Source organism: Ylistrum balloti, unplaced genomic scaffold, assembly GCF_031769215.1.
Source record: "Ylistrum balloti isolate Yb309-2 unplaced genomic scaffold, AGI_CSIRO_Ybal_v1 Utg370010, whole genome shotgun sequence".
NCBI lineage: Eukaryota > Metazoa > Mollusca > Bivalvia > Pectinida > Pectinidae > Ylistrum > Ylistrum balloti.
The window spans coordinates 2570729-2593194 of NW_026782083.1; the positions used below are offsets into that span (position 1 = coordinate 2570729).

Below are 22466 nucleotides of genomic sequence, written 5' to 3' on the forward strand. Positions count from 1 at the left end.
GATTCTATCTATATGGAACTAGACCAGGCCAAATGATAAATTCTGTGTGCAGTTGTACTTGTAAGGGACAGCAAGTGTTTATGACAGATTAAAACTTAAATCATATTGTCAGATGACAAAATAGCCTCATTTTTATGCCTTATATGGCTTGTTATCTCTGCTTTAAACTGACAACCTTTGGCTAGTAACATTCTACAGACGATTAGTTAATAGTGAAGTTACTATCGTGTGTAACCTTTAGATAGTAACATTCTACAGACGATTAGTTGGGGGTGAAGTTACTATCGTGTGTAACCTTCAGATAGTAACATTCTACAGACGATCAGTTAATAGTGAAGTTACTATCGTGTGTAACCTTCAGATAGTAACATTCTACAGAAAATTAGTTAATGGTGAAGTTACTATCGTGTGTAACCTTCAGATAGTAACATTCTACAGATGATTAGTTGGGGGTGATGTTGCTATGATGTGTAACCTTCAGATAGTAACATTCTACAGACAATTAGTTAATAGTGAAGTTACTATCATATGTAACCTTCAGATAGTAACATTCTACAGACGATTAGTTAATAGTGAAGTTACTATCCTGTGTAACCTACAGATAGTAACATTCTACAGACGATTAGTTGGGGGGTGAAGTTACTATCGTGTGTAACCTTCAGATAGTAACATTCTACAGACAATTAGTTAATAGTGAAGTTACTATCATATGTAACCTTCACATAGTAACATTCTACAGACGATTAGTTGGGGGTGAAGTTCCTATCATGTGTAACCTTCAGTTAGTAACATTCTACAGACGATTAGTTAATGGTGAAGTTACTATCGTGTGTAACCTTCAGATAGTAACATTCTACAGACGATTAGTTGGGGGGTGAAGTTACTATCGTGTGTAACCTTCAGATAGTAACATTCTACAGACAATTAGTTAATGGTGAAGTTACTGGTGTGTAACCTTCAGATAGTAACATTCTACAGACGATTAGTTGGGGGTGAAGTTACTATCATGTGTAACCTTCAGATAGTAACATTCTACAGACAATTAGTTAATGGTGAAGTTACTATGGTGTGTAACCTTCATATAGTAACATTCTACAGACAATTAGTTAATGGTGAAGTTACTTCTACAGACAATTAGTTAATGGTGAAGTTACTATGGTGTGTAACCTTCATATAGTAACATTCTACAGACAATTAGTTAATGGTGAAGTTACTATCGTGTGTAACCTTCAGATAGTAACATTCTACAGACAATTAGTTAATGGTGAAGTTACTATCGTGTGTAACCTTCAGATAGTAACATTCTACAGACAATTAGTTAATGGTGAAGTTACTATCGTGTGTAACCTTCAGATAGTAACATTCTACAGACGATTAGTTAATGGTGAAGTTACTATCATGTGTAACCTTCAGATAGTAATATTCTACAGATGATTAGTTGGGGGTGCTGTTGCTATGGTAAAGGTAATCTAAGGCAGCCTATTGATTTTACTTTTGAGAGCATCAGGTCAAGTTTTGAGTTTAAAAGATAAAGAAATGATACATCCATTGAATTGAAAAAGTCATTCAATAACTTGACTCTGCTTTGTCTGATTAGATTTTGTGGGTAGACCTTCATGATAGTAAAGTTCAATATTTTTCAATTTAGAATGGAAGTTTGATGTCTACTGGCTTTGTGTTGAGATCAATTGTTGGAGGTTATACTGAAGTGGTGAATGTAGAAACTATTTGATTATAACGCCTCTTCACATAACTTAATTATTTTCAAATGAAATTTTTTGAAACTTTGAAAACTTAAATGATTTGCAATAGAAGGATAATTTGGGTATGTAGTCTATTATCTTAAATACAGAAGGAAAGATTGCAAATATATAAATTAAGTGATTGAGACTTTAAAAAATAATAAACCTGTATATTTCAAAAATCTTCTTCAGAGGTAGTGCCTAGTTGTATATAATAAATTTCATCAACAGTTAACTTTATACCATTTTGATGTCAACTTTGTCATGCATTTTGATACTTGACTTTTCTACTTTATTGATCTTTGGACCATTTTAATTAATTTTTTTTTTTATGTTTTTTATCATATGGATTCTTGTTTTTTCTTGTATCCCTGCTTATCTTTTTTCATCTGTTTTGCCAGTCTCTCTCTCTCTCTCTCTCTCTCTCTCTCTCTCTCTCTCTCTCTCTCTCTCTCTCTCTCTCTCTCTCTCTCTCTCTCTCTCTCTTTTTGTATATAGCTTCTGCTTTGTCAAAACTGTTGTACAGCTCAAAAAGGGACAGTATATAAAAAATCCAACATTTTATTTCTTATGAGTCCAGGATGAAATTTCCCAGTAGATATCTGTCCTGCAGATGTCTAGATCCCTATTACAACATATCCTCTACCAAAGCTGTTGTATTGGATACTTGTTTCCTCATTGATCCAGCACAGACTTTTCATCCCCTCATGTACCAGAATTTATTGCTTAATGGAGAAACATGTTATGTAGACTGCTCTACAGAGTCTATAGCTGTAGTACTGTGACAGCTGATCAAGCCTGTGTTGTTACAAATCAGCTCCTACACATAAACCAACAATCCTCATATTGTAGTTAAAATCCCTACTCCTACATAGTTAATTATAAAAAGCAGTAGATAATATGGTTGGTAGAAAGCTTGATTGGTGAGCTTTGTGTGGTTATGTTATGACCTGTGTGTTGTTGTCAGTAACACTTAGTATAGTAACATCTAACACACTGAGCTATATAAACACCTGTCTGTACTCTCTACTGTCATTTCCTCTTATGATTAAAACTCCATTACATTTACATTTCTCTGTACCAATTATGGTGTATGGTGCTAGTGTAAAATCCCCAGTACTTGCATGAGTTTCCATTCATTTGAGATAAATATGAATGGAATTATGGGAAGTTGGCATACTGGTAGCACACCCACTTTTCACCATCTTTTGTGGTTTTATTCTCTAAATGGATGTGAAATGTTATAGGGTCACCTGCCTGACCAAGTGGATTTACCCTATGTACTCCGGATTACCCACATTTTGAGATCCTTTGCACACTTTCATTCAGGCCAGCAAGAGAAATTAATATAAGTTCGAATAACTGCTTCGCAATTGTTGTACAGAATAGAGATATGAAATTCATGAAACAAATTTTTGAGAAGTTTTCATTTTACTGAGCATGTGATGATGTAAAATGACAAATTGCATGACTGGTTTCATAAAACGTATATGAAATGGAAACAAATTCAAGATTCTGTTTATCACACAACTACTATAGCATTGTTAATATTCATGAAAACAGGATTTTTGCTTTCTCTTTGGTGAAGTCATACTGTAATTTATTTTTGATGTTGAGGATATATCTAGGAATTGGAATCATTAAAAAAAAACAGATCAAGGTGTAGACTTTACATTTGTCAGCCTTATAACAGAACATTTTGGTGGTGAAGGCAATACCAATTTTTTAAATTGTCTACTTGAATAGATAAGACCTAGGCTGACCCATATATTTATAAACTGGCTTCAGCTGTAAAAGATTTCCTTATCATACAATAAGAAAAGTTTTAAAGGACAATGTTGTGAACACTATTGCAATTTTTTTAAAAACTTCTACCACTGATCAAGTTATTGTTTCTCAAAGTCTATCAATGAAATTGTTTGAAACTTAAAAGGTCAAGAACAGCATGGACTTCCAATTTCACATTTTAAGAATATGCCTTTCATAAGCTTGAGTGCTAATCATAAGAATGTAAATTAGTCAGCTTCAGTTCACATTGATTATCTGAGTTGTAGCAAGACAAGGTATATTCTGCATTAAACTTCAGTGAAACCATCCAGTTTTAAGATCAATGATTAAAAAAATTAAAGAATTGATTGTAATAACTGGATTAGATTGACATGCAGCAGGTACATTATTCACCAGTGTACTAAGCCTGATGTATATAGAAGGTACAGATAAGTCATGCTGCAGGGTATATCAACAGAGATCAGTGTTCAGGTACACTGTCCACCAGTGTACTGTTAAACCTGATGTATATAGAAGGTACAGATAAGTCGTGCTGCAGGGTATATCAACAGAGATCACTGTCCAGCAGTGTACTAAGCCTGATGTATATAGAAGGTACAGGTAAGTCGTGCTGCAGGGTATATCAACAGAGATCAGTGTTCAGGTACACTGTCCACCAGTGTACTGTTAAACCTGATGTACATAGAAGGTACAGATAAGTCGTGCTGCAGGGTATATCAACAGAGATCAGTGTCCACCAGTGTACTAAACCTGATGTATATAGAAGGTACAGATAAGTCGTGCTGCAGGGTATATCAACAGAGATCAGTGTTCAGGTACACTGTCCACCAGTGTACTGTTAAACCTGATGTATATAGAAGGTACAGATAAGTGATGCTGCAGGGTATATCAACAGAGATCAGTGTTTGTGTACACTGTCCACCAGTGTACTGTTAAACCTGATGTATATAGAAGGTACAGATAAGTCGTGCTGCAGGGTATATCAACAGAGATCACTGTCCACCAGTGTACTAAGCCTGATGTATATAGAAGGTACAGATAAGTCGTGCTGTAGGGTATATCAACAGAGATCAGTGTTCAGGTAAATTGTCCACTAGTGTACTGTTAAGCCTGATGTATATAGAAGGTACAGATAAGTCGTGCTGCAGGGTATATCAACAGAGATCAGTGTTCAGGTACACTGTCCACCAGTGTACTGTTAAACCTGATGTATATAGAAGGTACAGGTAAGTCGTGCTGCAGGGTATATCAACAGAGATCACTGTCCACCAGTGTACTAAGCCTGATGTATATGGAAGGTACAGATAAGTCGTGCTGTAGGGTATATCAACAGAGATCAGTGTTCAGGTAAATTGTCCACCAGTGTACTGTTAAGCCTGATGTATATAGAAGGTACAGATAAGTCGTGCTGCAGGGTATATCAACAGAGATCACTGTCCACCAGTGTACTAAGCCTGATGTATATAGAAGGTACAGATAAGTCGTGCTGCAGGGCATATCAACAGAGATCAGTGTCCACCAGTGTACTGTTAAACCTGATGTATATAGAAGGTACAGATAAGTCGTGCTGCAGGGTATATCCACAGAGGTTGCTGTCCACAAGATACAGACATTCCATTACACTGTCTTTTGCATACATAAAACTTCTCTTACCATATCATTTGTGCTTCATCAGAATTAAATGATCACCAGCAGTTTGTTTGTGACTGAATCACCCATATTGTATCATAGGATGGGGATGAAAATAATAGATGCTAGGGATGTTTTCTTACCAGTTTTCTTTCTGAACCTAACATATAAACAAAACCTCACCCATTTTATCTAGCATTCTAGCAGCTTCCTTTATTGAAGGATTATTACCAAACTTTACACACTTATAAAAGATCATTATATCCTGGTCAGGTGTGAGTTTCAAGGTTGTAGGGCCAGGATCACCATTAATAGTTTCAGGAAAACTCTCTCGGCAATGTAGTAGCTTCATTTCTTATCATTAAACTTGACACACTTACATAAAGGACTATAGTACCATGGACAAGTTGAGATTCAGCTTTGTAGGATTAGGATCAAGGTCACTGTTACTACTTTTAATAAATCACTGTCAGCACTTGCAGCTTCATAGAGAGGTTTCAATCCAACATGACACACTGATAAGGGACTGTAATAACTCAGACAATATTTTGAGTTTTAAGTCAAGTCCAGCATTAATATTTACAGAAAATCCTGTTAGAAGTACAGTGGCTTCATTCCGGGAGATCAGGTTCAGAGTTGTAAGGTCAAGGTCACCATTACTATTTTTGGAAAATCCTTGTAAGCAAGTGCAGCACCTTCATTTCATATAGGATTATCATTAAACTTGACACACTTATAAAGGACTATAATACCATGAGCAAGATTGAGTTTCAACATTGTAAAGTCAAGTCAACATAACTATTTTTAGAAAATCTCTCAACAACAATCTTTTTCAGTGTAGAAGCTTCATTTCTTTAGGAATTTGGATCAAAACTCACTCACTTGGCTATCTTCTTTATAGTGCCTAAGTTAAGTTGTAACTGTGACAGTATCTCGTAATGCAGTGCATTATTTCACTATGATCAAGTGAAACTGATGTATTAGTTTCAACTGTGTGAAACTAAATATTGTTTTCACTGTCAGTTGCTTACTTGGTATTATATTTAATAACTTTAGGATCAAATTTTTGCTCTGTTTACCAACAATGGTCCTTCTAAGCTTTTATGGTCTGTTATCTTCCAAATAATCATGGTAAACAATTGGACTGTGTTAAGGAAAAGACATATTTGTTGGAGGGCATGTTACAGGGTTATACCCTCTTAGTTCTAACACTGGTTACCATGGTTATCACAACTGGGTCCTGTCAGTGGAATGTATAAACTTCAAGGCAGCAAGAGTTGTTTTACTCTTTTTAACTCATAACAATATTGAATTCAGTCCAGATTTATCCTTCACTGAACAATTATTGTACAAACTGGCCAAATAATGTCCCCCAGTGGACATCTTGCTTGTACTTCTGAGGTTATATAATGATATCTTAGATCACAGAAGAGGAAAGAACAGAAAGTGATTCAACATAACAGGGAAGTTCATGGCCTATGCTTCTTGGCTATAACATCATTTCTCTTTCAAATTTAAATTGAAATCTCTACAACTTTTGAAAAAAGTCTTCATTGTTTTTCACTGTCAATGTATTACATTAAGATATATCACCCTTCTTTGGAGGTGGAGGGGGGGGGCGGCGGTTGATGTTCAAGGTTTCTAGAGCTAGAGCTTAAAGATGCTGGAAGTTTGACATAATTTAATCATACGATGAGTCTGTATGCATCAAATCCCCAGCACTCCATCCAACCAAACATTGATGTTTTCATTTCAGGCAATAAGAATGTTCCTGAGGTCAGATAACTACAAAGTCACACCTTGATTAAGGTCATTTTTGGGGTCACATGGACAAGCAGTATATATACATACATCTAACTACAATGAAGATTAAGATCGAAGGACACACCAATTTATAATAACACCAACTTTCCTGTATTTTCCACCTGTTTTTTAGTCAGATATTCTGTATAAACATTTGAGAACACAACTTGTTGTTCCTCTATGTAAATTCGTCCAAGCCTTCTGTTACTGCTCTTGATTTACCCCTGTAGACTTGTGTACTTGGGTGTCATTATATCTACTGGTGAGGTGAAAAAATCCTCTGTGTTATAATGTCTTACATAAAAAGTCTTGTGAGAGACAAGTTTTGTCATGTAAATCAATAATAGTGGATAGAGGCAGCTGGGAATCAGTCACTGACCTTCAGTGGCTGACCAGAGCCCACTACCGCTGCTGCAGCTGGATAATACCCTGTAACAAATACCTCATCACATATTGTACACCTAATGGCAAATAGTAATCTTTTACTTGCGGAATGTTTATGAAATCTTCCCGACACAAAATGTCGTCTTCTGTTATGTATTGCTCAAATATTTACGATTTTCTGGGAACATTTACCGCTATTTATTGCTACAAAATAGCTCAAAAAGAGGTTCTGCTAGGAATAACTCCAAAAATCTCTTTATTTTTTCAATTTGAATATTGCCTTGATAATATGGCTGTTGAATATTTCTTGGTTGTGTTACTGAAATACATTACTTCTTGGTGCTGCTACAAATGGTTATGTACTTTCTAGTGTTATCTTTGGGTTATTTTCTGATGATGTTACTTGGGGTTTTTTGTGTTGTTACTATGGGTTACTAGTTGGTAGGTCCTGTTGCTCTTGGCTATCTTTAAGTGATGTTGCTCTAAGGTATTTGCTGATGTTGTTACTAGTGGCTACTCCCTGATATTGTTGCTATAAGTTTAGACTTAATAGCTCACTATCATTAAATGGTGGTCTTTTCAAATTGCCCTTCACCCATGGCCTGTGATCTGTCCATCACTTTGTCCCTCGAAAATTCTTATCACATCTTCCTGAGAATATCTTCATGGATCATTCCCAAATTTCACATGAAGATATCCCTGGGTCTCTTAAACATTTTTCAGGATCAATTTTGGGACTTATTAAAAAAAGCAAGTTGGCTAACAAGCTATTGAGTTTCTAGCCTCTTGGTTAGAAGGGGATCTAGATTTGATAAATAGAGTGTAACATGAAATGGATGTGACCTGAAGATACTTCAGTAGCTGACATTTCACATTTCATTGTAAAATATAGTAGAATTGATTACTGTTATATAATTGTATGTCTATATTAATTTCCTATTCATTTTTGTTGTATTTGTAGCATATCTTGAACCCATCTACCTACCTAGAGTAACAGTTGACCTCTGACCTCCAGAGGAGAGGAGGTGCTGACCTTTGGAAATCTTTCCGGCAGCATTTAGTATGTACGAGATGATAACGGAAACTGAGAAAATGAACTCGGACTTGAACGGAACCAACGTGAAGACAGAAAACATGGACATCAAGGAAGAGGTGAAGGAAGAGCCAAAGAACCAACCAGCATCTGTAAATGAGCCAAATAATCACCCTAACAACCACTCAGGGCCCCCTAGCAACAAATTAACTAATGGAGAAACAGGTAATTTCATCATAAACCAAAAGTTACCACCAAATGTCCCAAGTGTTTAAACACTGGGTTAGGCCATTATGTTACTGTTGGAACATTGTTAGCTCTTGTCCTAACCTTAAAGGGATATTCAGCACAAGTTTCTAGCTGTTTTGTATCTTTTAAGAACTTTCTAATGACTTCTAAAACTATTGTCAGTATCAAAATTTCTTTCATAAGGTCAGTTTGGACCAGCAAAATTGGTGGAAGTACAATATACAATTAGACAGTCCTAATGTAGCACACTGGGAAAACAGGAGCTCAATCACTGACTGAATCATAGATATAATGCTGATTGATCACTTAGACTTTCTGTTGGGAATTCCACTGCTTTGTTTGGTTTATTTCGTGCCAATTAAAAAAAAATTCTGCTGTTTGACTGGAAAGAAGCACACCTATTGTGGCTCAATCATGGTCAAGTTAATGTTTGTAAATCAATCTACCTAGATCTCTATAGATTTCTTTAAGAAAAGAGATATCTTAGTTTTGTTATGTGGTGAATTGAGGCATACAATTTATATAAGAACTTACTCAGATCTTCTTGTGAGTTTTTTATTATAAAGAAAATACATCTGTGAATTATCTGTCTATCCATTAAAAACTTTCTTTGATCAATTTCTTCATTCTTTTTGAAATCACTCAATTTGACTAAAAATATCCTCGAGTACTAAAAGTTGATGAGTGCAAGGATTTGTATATTATTTAACAGTTACATTACTAAGGCTGTTTTCTCTGTTACAGATAACAATAACCAGTTACAAGACAACCACACGAAGAAAACCTCAGACCTAACAGGTACAATGCCAATAACCTCTTTAACCTTTCTATACTCAACATTCCATCATTGTATGTTTTCTGCTTACTTACTCTTTAACACATGAAGACATTGAACTGAAATTTGACACTTAGTTCTATTATGATGAGAGATCAAGTTGGATATTTTGTTTCACCAACTTGCAAATTTTTCAAAAGTTATGGCCCTTTGACTTAAAAAATTCAGGAAATTGTCAATTTCTGTTCGTGAGGAGATGAGGATTTTAAAGTTAAATGATATGTAGATTGTTTGCACAATCTTTGCAAAATCAGCTTATGGTCTGACATTGTGAATACTGTTAGTAAGTCTTTCATTTTAACTTATTTTAAATCTGGTGTCCAAATGGAATTAGTTATGTCTGCTTGATAAGTGTGCCCCTATGCATGTTTACAATCTCATTATCATATTATCATATTAATTGATAGAAATAACTTCATTATTTGTTTTCTAAGTTGTTTGTCACAGTTACAGGTTACTAAATGTAAAATCTTCAGAACTAGATACTTCTGCTTCATACTTTCATATGTGACAAGTTTAACAAGTTATAGTTAATCATTTATACACAATGGGCAGTGTCATTTTTACAAGTGTAAGGACATTCAAAATTAATTCCCTGTGTTTGATTGGCTGATTGCCTCACAAGTGCCTAATTACATTGAGTCTGGTATTTACTTTGAACTTCACAAGGCTGTGTTATTTCGTAGAAATGAAAATCTTAACTTTATTTTGCTAATACCAAATTTGGTTTTGTCTCTTAGTTATTACTGACCTGTCTGTTCATTTGTCAAGAAAAAAGAAAAAGAAATATAGATAGTCTGAAATGCTGTGCTGTTTTATATTAGTTGAAGGTTGTAATTAGCTTTAAGATAGAAAAAAGAAAACATTTATGTAGGTATTTTAATTCACCTTTATACACTCTAGTCTGATTTCTGAGCTTGTAGCAAAAATGTTGCAAACCAGACATTTCATTCGTATTTTATTGGCTAGACAAGAGTTTAAATTCAGTGTTATACAGATAACTGCTTCAGAGCCAAGTCTTGGGACCAAGATTATATTGTCATCCATGTCAAAGCAGATAGACATGTCTGATGTAGGAAGGAAATAAAATGTAATGTGATACTATATCAATATAGAATTGGTTACCTGCCGACATCCATCAGAAGCTGTCTCCACACCTGCCACAGCGGTAAACTTGTGGAAGAACTTTCAAGACTAGAAGTATGAAAATAACAACAGCTAGATATAGCTTACTTTCATCTCATAAGGTCTTATTGTAAAACTTATCTAGAGAATATCTTTGTATTTTACTTGGTTTGTAGACTTAAAAAACTATGAGGTCTCTAGATTTGTCCTTGGTCCATGTGAGTGTTATGGAAACACTTCCTCTGTTAGCTCCTCCTGGTAAAATTGTACCAATTTTTCTCCATGTACAATTGATTGTGGTGCTGATGGTGAGATATGACATTGATTTTGTCCTGCTGAACAGAGTCTGACTTGCCTTTATCAAATACTGAAAAGCAAAATCCAGTTTGATACCCTTAGATGAAAAGACATAACAAAAGACAAGATTTTTTTTTTCCGCTAATATGTCTATTCATTTGGGATATTTCTATCTGTCCTTCTGTCTGCACATCTGTCTGATTAAAGCCCCATATCAACTATGTTAAAACACTCCTGATATTATCTGTATGACATCCAGAAGCCAGATATAGGAGACAAGTCAAGGTCAGCTAAGCTGTCAATGTCTTCTCCTCAAGTTTTGTTGAGACGTTAATTACGACATAATGATGACTAAATTAACTCATAAACTATCATTTAGGACCTCATAGTTCAACTTAAGTGACTTGAAATTCATATTTTGTGCCACAGACATATTTAAGTAGGATTTAACTCGCAGTACATCATTAATGTAAAAGATTTTCGCAACAAATCATTCGTTAAGAACTAAGATAACGTCCATGTAATGTTTAACTGAAGCTAACCTGCCCAAAAGTGAGACAGCAGGTATGAAATAATAAAAGAATAATAATAATAAAAAAAATACACAGTTGGGCTTATTGGTATTTCTGTAGAATGTAGAGAAAAAATACACAGTTGGGCTTATTGGTATTTCTGTAGAATGTAGAGAAAAAATACACAGTTGGGCTTATTGGTATTTCTGTAGAACGTAGATAAAAAATACACAGTTGGGTTTATTACCGAGCAATGAAACTGCACTTGTTGGTATTTCTGTAGAACAGAGAGAGAAAAAGACATGGATGGGCTTATTACCGGGCAATGGAACTGCATTGTTGATATTTCTGTAGAACAGAGAGAAAAGACATGGATGGGCTTATTACAGGGCAATGAAACTGCATTATTGGTATTTCTGTAGAACAGAGAGAAAAGACATTGATGGGCTTATTACCGGGCAATGAAACTGCATTGTTGGTATTTCTGTAGAAAGTAGACAAAGAAGACATGGATGGGCTTATTACAGGGCAATGAAACTGCATTGTTGATATTTCTGTATAATGTAGAGAAAAGACATAGTTGGGCTTATTACAGGGCAGTGAAACTGCATTGTTGATATTTCTGTAGAAAGTAGACAAAGAAGACATGGATGGGCTTATTACAGGGCAATGAAACTGCATTGTTGATATTTCTGTATAATGTAGAGAAAAGACATAGTTGGGCTTATTACAGGGCAGTGAAACTGCATTGTTGATATTTCTGTAGAACGGAGAGAAAAAGACATGGATGGTCTTATTACAGGGCAATGAAACTGCATTATTGGTATTTCTGTAGAACGTAGACAAAGAAGACATGGATGGGCTTATTACAGGGCAATGAAACTGCATTTGTTGGTATTTCTGTAGAACGTAGAGAAAAGACATGGTTGGGCTTATTACCGGGCAATGAAACTGCACTTGTTGATATTTCTTTAGAATGTAGACAAAGAAGACATGGATGGGCTTATTACAGGGCAATGAAACTGAATTGTTGATATTTCTGTATAATGTAGAGAAAAGACATAGTTGGGCTTAATACAGGGTAGTGAAACTGCATTGTTGATTTTTCTGTAGAACGGAGAGAAAAAAGACATGGATGGGCTTATTACAGGGCAATGAAACTGCATTGTTGGTATTTCTGTAGAACAGAGAGAAAAGACATGAATGGGCTCATAACAGGACAATGAAACTGCTTTCATTGGAACTTCTATTAGTAAAGACATCGGACAGCATATTACAGGGCAATGAAATTTTAAATTTTGTCAATACTTATGTAGAACTGATAAAAGAATGGTCAGGCTTATTGCCAGACCTGGGCCTATTGCCAGGTTGATATGGTATTTGGGGAAGAATTTCATGTACAAATCCTTGGCTTATTGTCCATGTAGGTGGTGGGTTATAGAATCAGTTTGATGGTAGGATTTTATTGTATCTTTACTTTATTAGGTTTGTATGATTTGCAATCTGTCACTTATTGTACAATGAATTCATGAAAACCTTTCTGCAAATGGTTTCTCCTGTTTATTTGTCATGGTTCACTGTATTTCACTGTAACGGCTATTTGACCTGTAGAGGTAACGTTTTTTAATTATATGAACAGAAAATATTGAGGAATTAAATGAGAGTTGTAATTCATTTCTACTGTAAAATATTTTCATGGGCCACAACTGTTCTGTTTAATGATTTGTTGGCACCAGAATTCTTGCATTTTAGCACAAAATTGACTGGTACTAAAACGTGTCTTTTTAACTGTTTATGATTTTGTAAAAGTGAATTTGTCAATTAAGAGTATCCTTAAAATAAAAATCCATGAAATTAACAGATTTTACAGTTGATGTAAATGAACCTTAAGCTGTAATTGTCCTTTGACTGTTAAGTTCATTAGCGCAGACTGCTAATTTTCATAGTCTGCTATGTATTATTAAGAACGAAAGAACAGTGTCATTAATTGAATATATTTAGACATTATCCTATACATGGAGTTATATATAGTTTATGGTTGGATGTCCTAGTCTGAACAGACCTGTATAAAACTTCTGTAACTAATTACTAGGTTAGTTAATTCACTAGAGCGATGTACCATTAATCACTTATGTAAACCATGGTTGATTCTATCTCAGCATACTGATGCTGTGCAGTAATAAATTCATCTCAAGACACATACCGCCTGATCAGGTACAGAGTGGGACTGGTAAATCCAACCGTTGGGTGCAGATGAGCTAGAGTAGTCCATACCCTGAATAATATGATTGTGTAGGCATGTAACAGCTCTGTTAGTATAGATACATGGAGGGAGGTAGTGATGGAATACAAAACCACTGTGGAGATGAGACCGTCCTTGTCATCATTGGATATCTATATTGTGACCAAACTGTTTTTGGTGATTCATGATTTCAACAAAACTTGACATATCAGTTACCATGGATTCAGGTTATTGGATTGTTATGGTCTTGTCTGTTTTGACGTAATTCTAGACAGAGTTATATTTGCTTTTTCAATACTTTTGCTTCAGGATTCTGATCGTGTTTCTTATGTTTTACAAAATTTTATAAATCAGGCCTTCAGTGGTTCCTAGAATTGAACTAATCCTAGTTTACTCCATCTCAACCAGTTCTCTATCCACTAATCCCTTCTCCACCTCATTTTCTCTCCACCAATCCTCTATCCACTAATCCCTTCTCCACCTTATTCTCTTTCCACCAGTTCTCTATTCACTAATCCCTTCTCCACCTCATTTTCTCTCCACCAATCCTCTATCCACTAATCCCATCTCTACCTCATTCTCTCTCCACCAATCCTCTATCCACAAATCCCCTCTCCACCTCATTTTCTCTCCACCAATCCTCTATCCACTAATCCCTTCTCCACCTCATTTTCTCTCCACCAATCCTCTATCCACTAATCCCTTCTCCACCTCATTTTCTCTCCACCAATCCTCTATCCACAAATCCCTTCTCCACCTCATTTTCTCTCCACCAATCCTCTATCCTCAAATTCCATCTCCACCTCATTCTCTCTCCACCAATCCTCTATCCACTAATCCCTTCTCCACCTCATTCTCTTTCCAGCAATCTGGTATTAATCCTGTCCATTAATCTATTAATTCTGGTCATTAATTCTCCCTCTCCCCTATAAATTCTGTCCAGTATTCCTTTACATTCCTGTATTAATTCTGTCCAGTATTTCTCCATTAATTCTCTCCATAAATCCTCCACTATCCTGTATTATTTCTGTCCGGTATTCTTCCACATCTTCTAGCAATTTTTTGTACAGATTATTTTGTGAAATTGGGTACAGAAAGAGTGGATATTTTGATAAATTAATCAGGCCAACCAGTACAATGATGATTATTTTCAGTCTTTACTGTCTTTTCAGCAGTGAAAGAGGAGACAAATGGTGAAGCAACAGCAAGTGAAGCTCATTCAAAGCCACTCCCACCCACAAAGGGTCAGTCTCAGCAGTCAGTCCCACCCAAAACTTCTCAACCCCCTACAAATCCTCAGATGCCCCAGCAGCAGCCCCCGGCATCTCAGCCTGTGAACTCTAATGTGCCACCAATGCCTCCACAGTCCCAGCATTCTGGCCAGCCAGTAGGGATGGGGGATAACCCTTTTATTCAGCATCAGAGTCAAATCTTTGTGTTTTCAACACAACTAGCCAACGAAGGTGCAGACCATGTGATATCAGGACAGTACAAGGACCTGCTGTCCTTCCATATGGACTATCCTGCCACCAAGAAGTTTCTTCAGGTACAGTTTGTATTCTGGATACTGTAATAGAACTCGCATCTAGTACAAAGCAATGTTCAATCAAGTGAAAGAAAAATTTACATTTTACCTCAAAAAATTTTTATTTCAGCTAGTTTAATACATCATGTCAAAATGCGTGAAAATGTGTGTTTGAGAAATTTTTCTAATAAGTTAATGCTTGTACAGATTGTCTAATATAGAACAGTTTATAATCCTGTTATTCATTTTAACTTTCAGAAACATTCATTAAAAATATCTCCCTTCAACCGGTCTGGTGTGATGCCAGGGATGGGTCCTCGACATCGAGACATGACCCCCATTAGACGATATGGCAATGTGATGCGCCCTGGCCCACCTCATCCAACTGGCAGTGTCCAGCAGTGGGTGGACCAACAGAATGCCCACTTACAGGAGCAGGGTTATAACTTTGTACCTGGCATGAATCCAAGGGCAGGCAACTTTCCTCCATCTGGAAATCCTGGCAATCCTGGAATGATGGGACCATGGCCACAGGGTGGTGGACCTCCACAGTCATCATCTCCAATGAATTATCCTGTGATGCCAGATGGTATGCCCTTTGACCCAGAAATGATGGCTATGATGGGAAATCCACACCTTAACAATCCAAATCTGTTGCAGCAGAAAGTACCGAATGAAAACTTAACACCTGAACAATTAAAACGAAGAGAGGAGCATTTAACAAGTTTACGTAAAATACAGATGATGTTATTCCCTGAACAGCAAAGACAGCAACAGTTTGGTGGACCCATGCCAAATTCAGGTCCAGGAGGTGAAATGATGCCCGAAGAAATGCATCAGCAGATGATGCAACAACAGCAGGGCATGATGTCATCACCACACGGTCCCATGATGACGTCACAAGAACAGATGATGATGGGATCACAAAACAATGGTGGAATGACCAGCTCACAACAACAGTTCATGATGTCCCAGGGTGGCCCAGGTCAGTTTGGGGGTCAGGGCCCTGGTCCAGGGTCTGGGCCAGGGGGGTCAGGTCCAGGCTCAGGTCCTGGAGGACCAGGGCCCCCAGGGCATCCTGGCTTCGGTCCACACAACATGCAGAACATGACACCCGCTCAACGTGAATGGTTAAGACTGCAACAAGAATATTACATGGAAAAACGACGACACCAACAGCAACAAATTGCTCAAAGAATGGGAGGTCAGCCTCCCAACATGGAGATGCCAGGGGCTAGTCCAGGCGCACCACCCTCCTACTACAGCACTATGGCTCAAAAGAGAGGAGGGAGTGGTGGAATGTCTACCTCACCAAATACAAATGGCCCTATAGGATCTCCACCACTCATGCCCCCTCATGGCATGGACATGCCTGACCATATGGGCCTGTTTCCACCATCTGCTGCTCAACGAAGGTCATCCCTTTCCTCGATGGAACAACAGTCACAGATGGGGATGATGAGCCCTATTATGAGTCCAAGTATGCCCCCAGGGCCAGGTATGAACTTTGATAAGGCAATGATGCCACATGGCCCTGGTGGACCTGGGGGGCCAGCTGGTGTGGAAGGGGGCAGTGGGGCTCCACCTCACATGCACCCAGGTCAGCCAGGTGGAGGACCAATACAAAACAAGAAAAGCATGCAGGGTGGACCAAGGGCAGGTCACCCTGAACAGTTCATGCAACGTGCTGGAAACCCTGAACATTTTGTGCAAAGGGCTGGACACCCAGAACAATTCATGCAACGTGCTGGAAACCCTGAACAATTTGTGCAAAGGGCTGGCAACCCTGAACAGTTTCATCCTGAAATCGCGGCTCGTTCTCCTTCACGAACTTTAAGTGGCTCAAGCAAGCCACCCCCTAGCTATGCACAGGCACAAAAAAGAAAGCGTGATGACATGGAAGAATTGTACAAAAATCTTCAACCTACACCTTCTCCTCAGCAAATTAATTACCTCAATCAATTTGAAGGACAAGAATTGACTATAACCAAACATCTTAATGCAGCATATCGTGAACCTAATAATCCCTCAGACCAGTCCCATCCGAACGCCCCATTTCCCTCAAATCAGGTCGCTCATTCACCCATGCATGGTCCAAGCTCCAACAAGGGGCCCATGTCCAATTCCAGCCAGAACTCCAGTGGGGGCCCATTATCCAGTCCAGGGCCAGTCAATGGTCCCGGACCTAGCCCCAATATGTCCGGTGCAAACATGAGACTTTCACATTTTGATCCACCATCGAATAACAACAGTGTGTCAAGTGCACCAGCAACACCCACATCTAAGGCATCATCAATGTCCAACATCACATCTGCTAGTCTGGCCAACCTGGCTAAGGGAGTAGAACATTTGTCAAACCAAATGCAGCAAAATATGATGCAAGGAGGACCTTTTCACAGTATTCAAATGCAGGGTCAACAGGTGGGATGTAGTGCGTCATCACAGTCCACAAGTAATCAGCCCTCTGTGTCCACCACTTCAGAGATGAGCTCCCAGACACAGACCACTCCTAGTGTCAATAATACTTATGTGAATGCCACCATGTCTATACAACAATTAAATATTCAGAGTGTGGGGCCACATTCTGGACCTAACTATAATCCAAACATGCAAGTGCAGCAAATGAATATGGAACAACAACAAATGCAGGGTATGCCTGGCCCACCCAATGGACCAGGCCCTAATTCAAGTGGTATGTCTAATAGTATGCCAAGTGGGAATCCTGGTGGCATGCCCACTGGTAATCCTGCTGGCATGCCCACTGGCAATCCTGGTGGCATACCCACTGGCAATCCAAGTGGCATGCCCAGTGGAAACCCGGGTGGTATGCCTAGTGGAAACCATCCAGGCATGCCCAGTGGTAACCATGGTAGCATGCCAAGTGGTAACCCTGGTAACATGCCTGGTGGTAACCCTGGTAATATACCTGGAGGTCCACAAGGCCCTGGAATGGCATCGGCAGCTTCTGTATCCATGTCACAGACACAATCAATGATGACAGGGAACAGCTCTCACTCAGGCATGGGCAAGGCACCACAGCCTTTCTCTGGGGGTCCTCCTTCATCTCAAATGAGTGGCGGCCCTGCTAGTGTTCATTCAGGACCCATCAGTGGCCCTGGTGCCCCGCCACATGGAGGGACCAGTGGTCGCCCACATAGAGCAGGGTCAGGAGGGCCTGCTCCAGGAGCTTCTATGATGCAGCAACAACAACCGTCTCAGCAACAGTCACATCCAGGTGCAAGACCAACCTCGCCTAGTTTTGCAAATGCGCCATGTTCTATGGGAAATGCCAATGTACAAATACAAGCTAAAGCACCTAATACCATACAGTATCTTCCTGCTCATCCACCATCAACACAGCAAAGTATGCAATCACAGAAACGACCAGATCTTGAGTTCATGCAGCGGTTCGCAGCTCCAATGAGCAATATGGATAATAAAGTTCCCACATCAAAAATGCAATATTTTCCACAACCCCCAGGAATCTCTGGAGAGAGACATTCACATTCACCATTTGGTAACCATGGGGGACCCATGGGTCCAGGGGGAATGCCACAGGGTATGATGCCAATGAGGGGAGGCAGCCGAGGGGAATTTCCTCCAAATATGAGTGGTGGACAAATGGGACCTATGAGTGGAATGGGAAGTCCAGATCCCATGGGAGGCCCCATGAATAATTCTATGGGGCCCATGGGAAATAGTAATGTGTTACCGGGCAATATGCCATCGGAGCCTCAAATGATGCCCGGTGGTATGGGCATGAGTGGTGAAGGCATGATGCCTATGGATGGAATGCCACATTCTATGGGCATGCCACACCCAAATTCCCCGCCATTCATGGAAAGTCGTGAGTCAATGATGAGCAATAGTATGATGCAAGGACCTTCACACATGTCCCAACGTGGCCACGGACCTATGATGGGCATGGGACCTGGCGCTGGGGAGATGATGCCAGGGGGACCAGGATCACGAATGCCAGAAATGGGCAATTATGGACCCAATATGCCAAGACAACCAAATCCAGGTGGCATGAGAATGCCTGGTGGCCCAGGAAATCCAAATATGCCCTCTCATCACGGACTAGGTCCAGGCCCTGGGATGAGTGGGGGCATGGACCCCAGGACAGGGCCATGTAACCCTGCCTATAGTGCACAATATCAACAGTTTCAGCAACAGTTATATTCTCAAGGTCGGCCTCGCCAGATGTCACCGATGGGGGGGATGATGCCTGGGGGGCCGGGCCAACAGTACATGAATATGTGAGGAGCAAGGCTCCTTTGTTACAGGCAAATCTGTTCATCTGAAGCATTGTGATAATTCATCAACATAAAACTCATAAGTGTTTACATTTTATTTTATTGCATCGGAACAAAATTTATTGTTTCATATGTGTGTGTAGTAGAATGGAACGATAGTGATTATTTGTTTTTGTAAGAACTGCCCTTCCCTGTTTCTGTCACAGACTAGAGGCCTAGATAGACATGTTATAGGGCTCACTGTTGGTACTAAGGGGTACTAAAAACATATCACATGTGTGATGGTGAATTCTGATTTTGCAATAACAGACATTTTAACAATTTGTTGAAATCTTTCTGCAGTGTATGATCAAAGTGAAGGCCATTACATAAACAATCAAAGGTTGAAATTACAAACTTATATTGTGAAACACTGCAAGAGATATCTTTGATAATTGATATATAGATTTAGTGAATATATGGCTCTTTCTTCCAAAGAGAATAGACCACTGTTGATAACCTGTTTTTACAGAGATGTGAATTTAGCCATTAAGGGCTTTCTTATTTAAAAGAAATATTTCTTTTTAAAGATCCTCACATTGGTGGTTTAATACCCTCTATAACTTACGTTTTATCATAACAAAACCTTTACTGTAGTAAAATGCTTATGAGATATACATAAAACCAAAGTTTTTTCTTCCTTATATTAAAAGTGCATATGATCCACACACAGGTATTTTATATGTACATGTGGCTTTACATTTTGTTTATAGATTTTGTGTGAATCATATTTTGTTGTCATTATCAATATGCTAGTTTTTTTTTAAGTTTTATTCTTGTAAGTTCTGTGGATGTTTTAAGTCCATCTCTTTAAGGGAAAATGCACAAAGCTTTTATTTCAAATAATTTTTTTCTGAAATAAATTAGAAAACAGAAAAACAGTTAAAACTTCAAGAAAGTAGTTTCTACATGCAAGAGTGCAATAGAGTCTGGAGTGATCAGCTTTATTTTAGTCTTTTTCTTTCATTCTTCAACTGTTTCAAAATGTGCTTTCTGACTCCATGTTATAATCAAAGGGAACGCTCCCACAAAAAGACCTGATAAAGATATTGTTATTTTGAAACTAGGATATATCACATAGTGGAAGGGGAGTAACTCTCTTTGTTAAAGTGAACAGAATCCTACCCACATGTTTGACAATGTCATCTTTCAATACAGTATTACAGATCAAATCACCCAAACCATTGGTATTATGGTTCAATGTGAGATTCATTATAGAGGTTGTAGTTATTTTGGAAATATTAAATGAGTTTTGAGTGGTCTGTAAATTATAATTCCCAACTTTTAGGAATTATCTTCTGTGAGGTTGCAAGTATTTAAATTTTAGCCTCCAAAAAGTAGTTATACATTTATACAAGTGAATACATTCAAACATCAATTTTTAACTATTTTCATGGCAAACTAAATCGAATTTTGACATAAATTTTCCTCCAAAATGGGACCATTGACAAATACAGCAATTAATGATAGCTTGTATCTCTTCTCAGACATGATTTGATCCCAAGATGAATATTTCAATATTGTTTTGGAAATCTATCATTTAAAAGTCATAATTTCATTTTAAAGAGTAAAGGAACCTAACACCCAACCTACCTAGCATGAACTGTGTTGGCTATACTCGGACAATCCTTCTAAATTTCATTCGCTGTACTGAATCTAGTGTGGAGAAATATAATGGATATAGTACAACTTTAAATCTTCTAGATACATGAATTATTGTATAGTAGCTGACTTCAACATTTTAAAAACTTTGCACAATTAACAAAATTGATGTAAGGATATAAGTTGTGCAATATGAGGATGTGTATAAAAGGGTAAAGAATTCAAAATTATTAGAACATTGACACTTATTCTGCTATCCTATCATTTCGTCTTAACATAGATTCTGCTGCTGTAAAAGCAGTAAATATAAAACACAATTCTGATTCACTTATACATAGAATGACATGTTTGATATGACACAAGCTTAAAGATATCAGTATTAATTAATTGATACAATGTAATGTAATTGACACAGTGTGATTATTAGGTAAAATACAGTAAAATCTAATTGACAGTGTGATTATTAGGTAAAATACAGTAAAAAATATTGACAGAATATGATTATTAGGTTAAATACAGTAAAATCTAATAGACACAGTGTGATTATTTGGTGAAATACAGTAATATCTAATTGACAGTGTGATTATTAGGTAAAATACAGTAATATCCAATTGACAGTGTGATTATTTGGTGAAATACAGTAAAAAATATTGCCACAGTGTGATTATTAGGTTAAATACAGTAAAATCTAATTGACACAGTGTGATTATTTGGTGAAATACAGTAAAAAATATTGCCACAGTGTGATTATTAGGTTAAATACAGTAAAATCTAATTGACACAGTGTGATTATTTAGTGAAATACAGTATAATCTAATTGACACAGTGTGATTATTTAGTGAAATACAGTAAAATCTAATTGACACAGTGTGATTATTAGGTAAAATACAGTAATATCTAATTGACACAGTGTGATTATTTGGTAAAATACAGTAATATCTAATTGACACAGTGTGATTATTTAGGTGAAATACAGTATACAGTAATATCTAATTGACACAGTGTGATTATTTGGTAAAATACAGTATAATCTAATTGACACAGTGTGATTATTTAGTGAAATACAGTATAATCTAATTGACACAGTGTGATTATTTGGTGAAATACAGTAATATCTAATTGACACAGTGTGATTATTTGGTGAAATACAGTAAAATCTAATTGACACAGTGTGATTATTTGGTAAAATACAGTAATATCTAATTGACACAGTGTGATTATTAGGTAAAATACAGTAAAATCTAATTGACACTGTGATTATTAGGTAAAATACAGTAATATCTAATTGACACAGTGTGATTATTTGGTAAAATACAGTAATATCTAATTGACACTGTGATTATTAGGTAAAATACAGTAATATCTAATTGACACAGTGTGATTATTAGGTAAAATACAGTAATAT

The 22466-nt window shown here is 37.4% G+C and overlaps 1 protein-coding gene across 1 annotated transcript; it reads left to right on the forward strand.

Annotated features, from left to right (window-relative positions):
• Positions 1 to 8356: 8356 nt before the first annotated feature.
• On the forward strand, positions 8357 to 22018 carry LOC132548420 (trithorax group protein osa-like). The gene is made up of 4 exons (XM_060212283.1): positions 8357 to 8604; positions 9373 to 9426; positions 14812 to 15185; positions 15423 to 22018. The coding sequence occupies exons 1-4, from the start codon at positions 8409 to 8411 to the stop codon at positions 19425 to 19427; spliced, it is 4629 nt and encodes a 1542-aa protein (XP_060068266.1). The 5' UTR covers positions 8357 to 8408; the 3' UTR covers positions 19428 to 22018.
• The last annotated feature ends 448 nt before the right edge of the window (positions 22019 to 22466 follow it).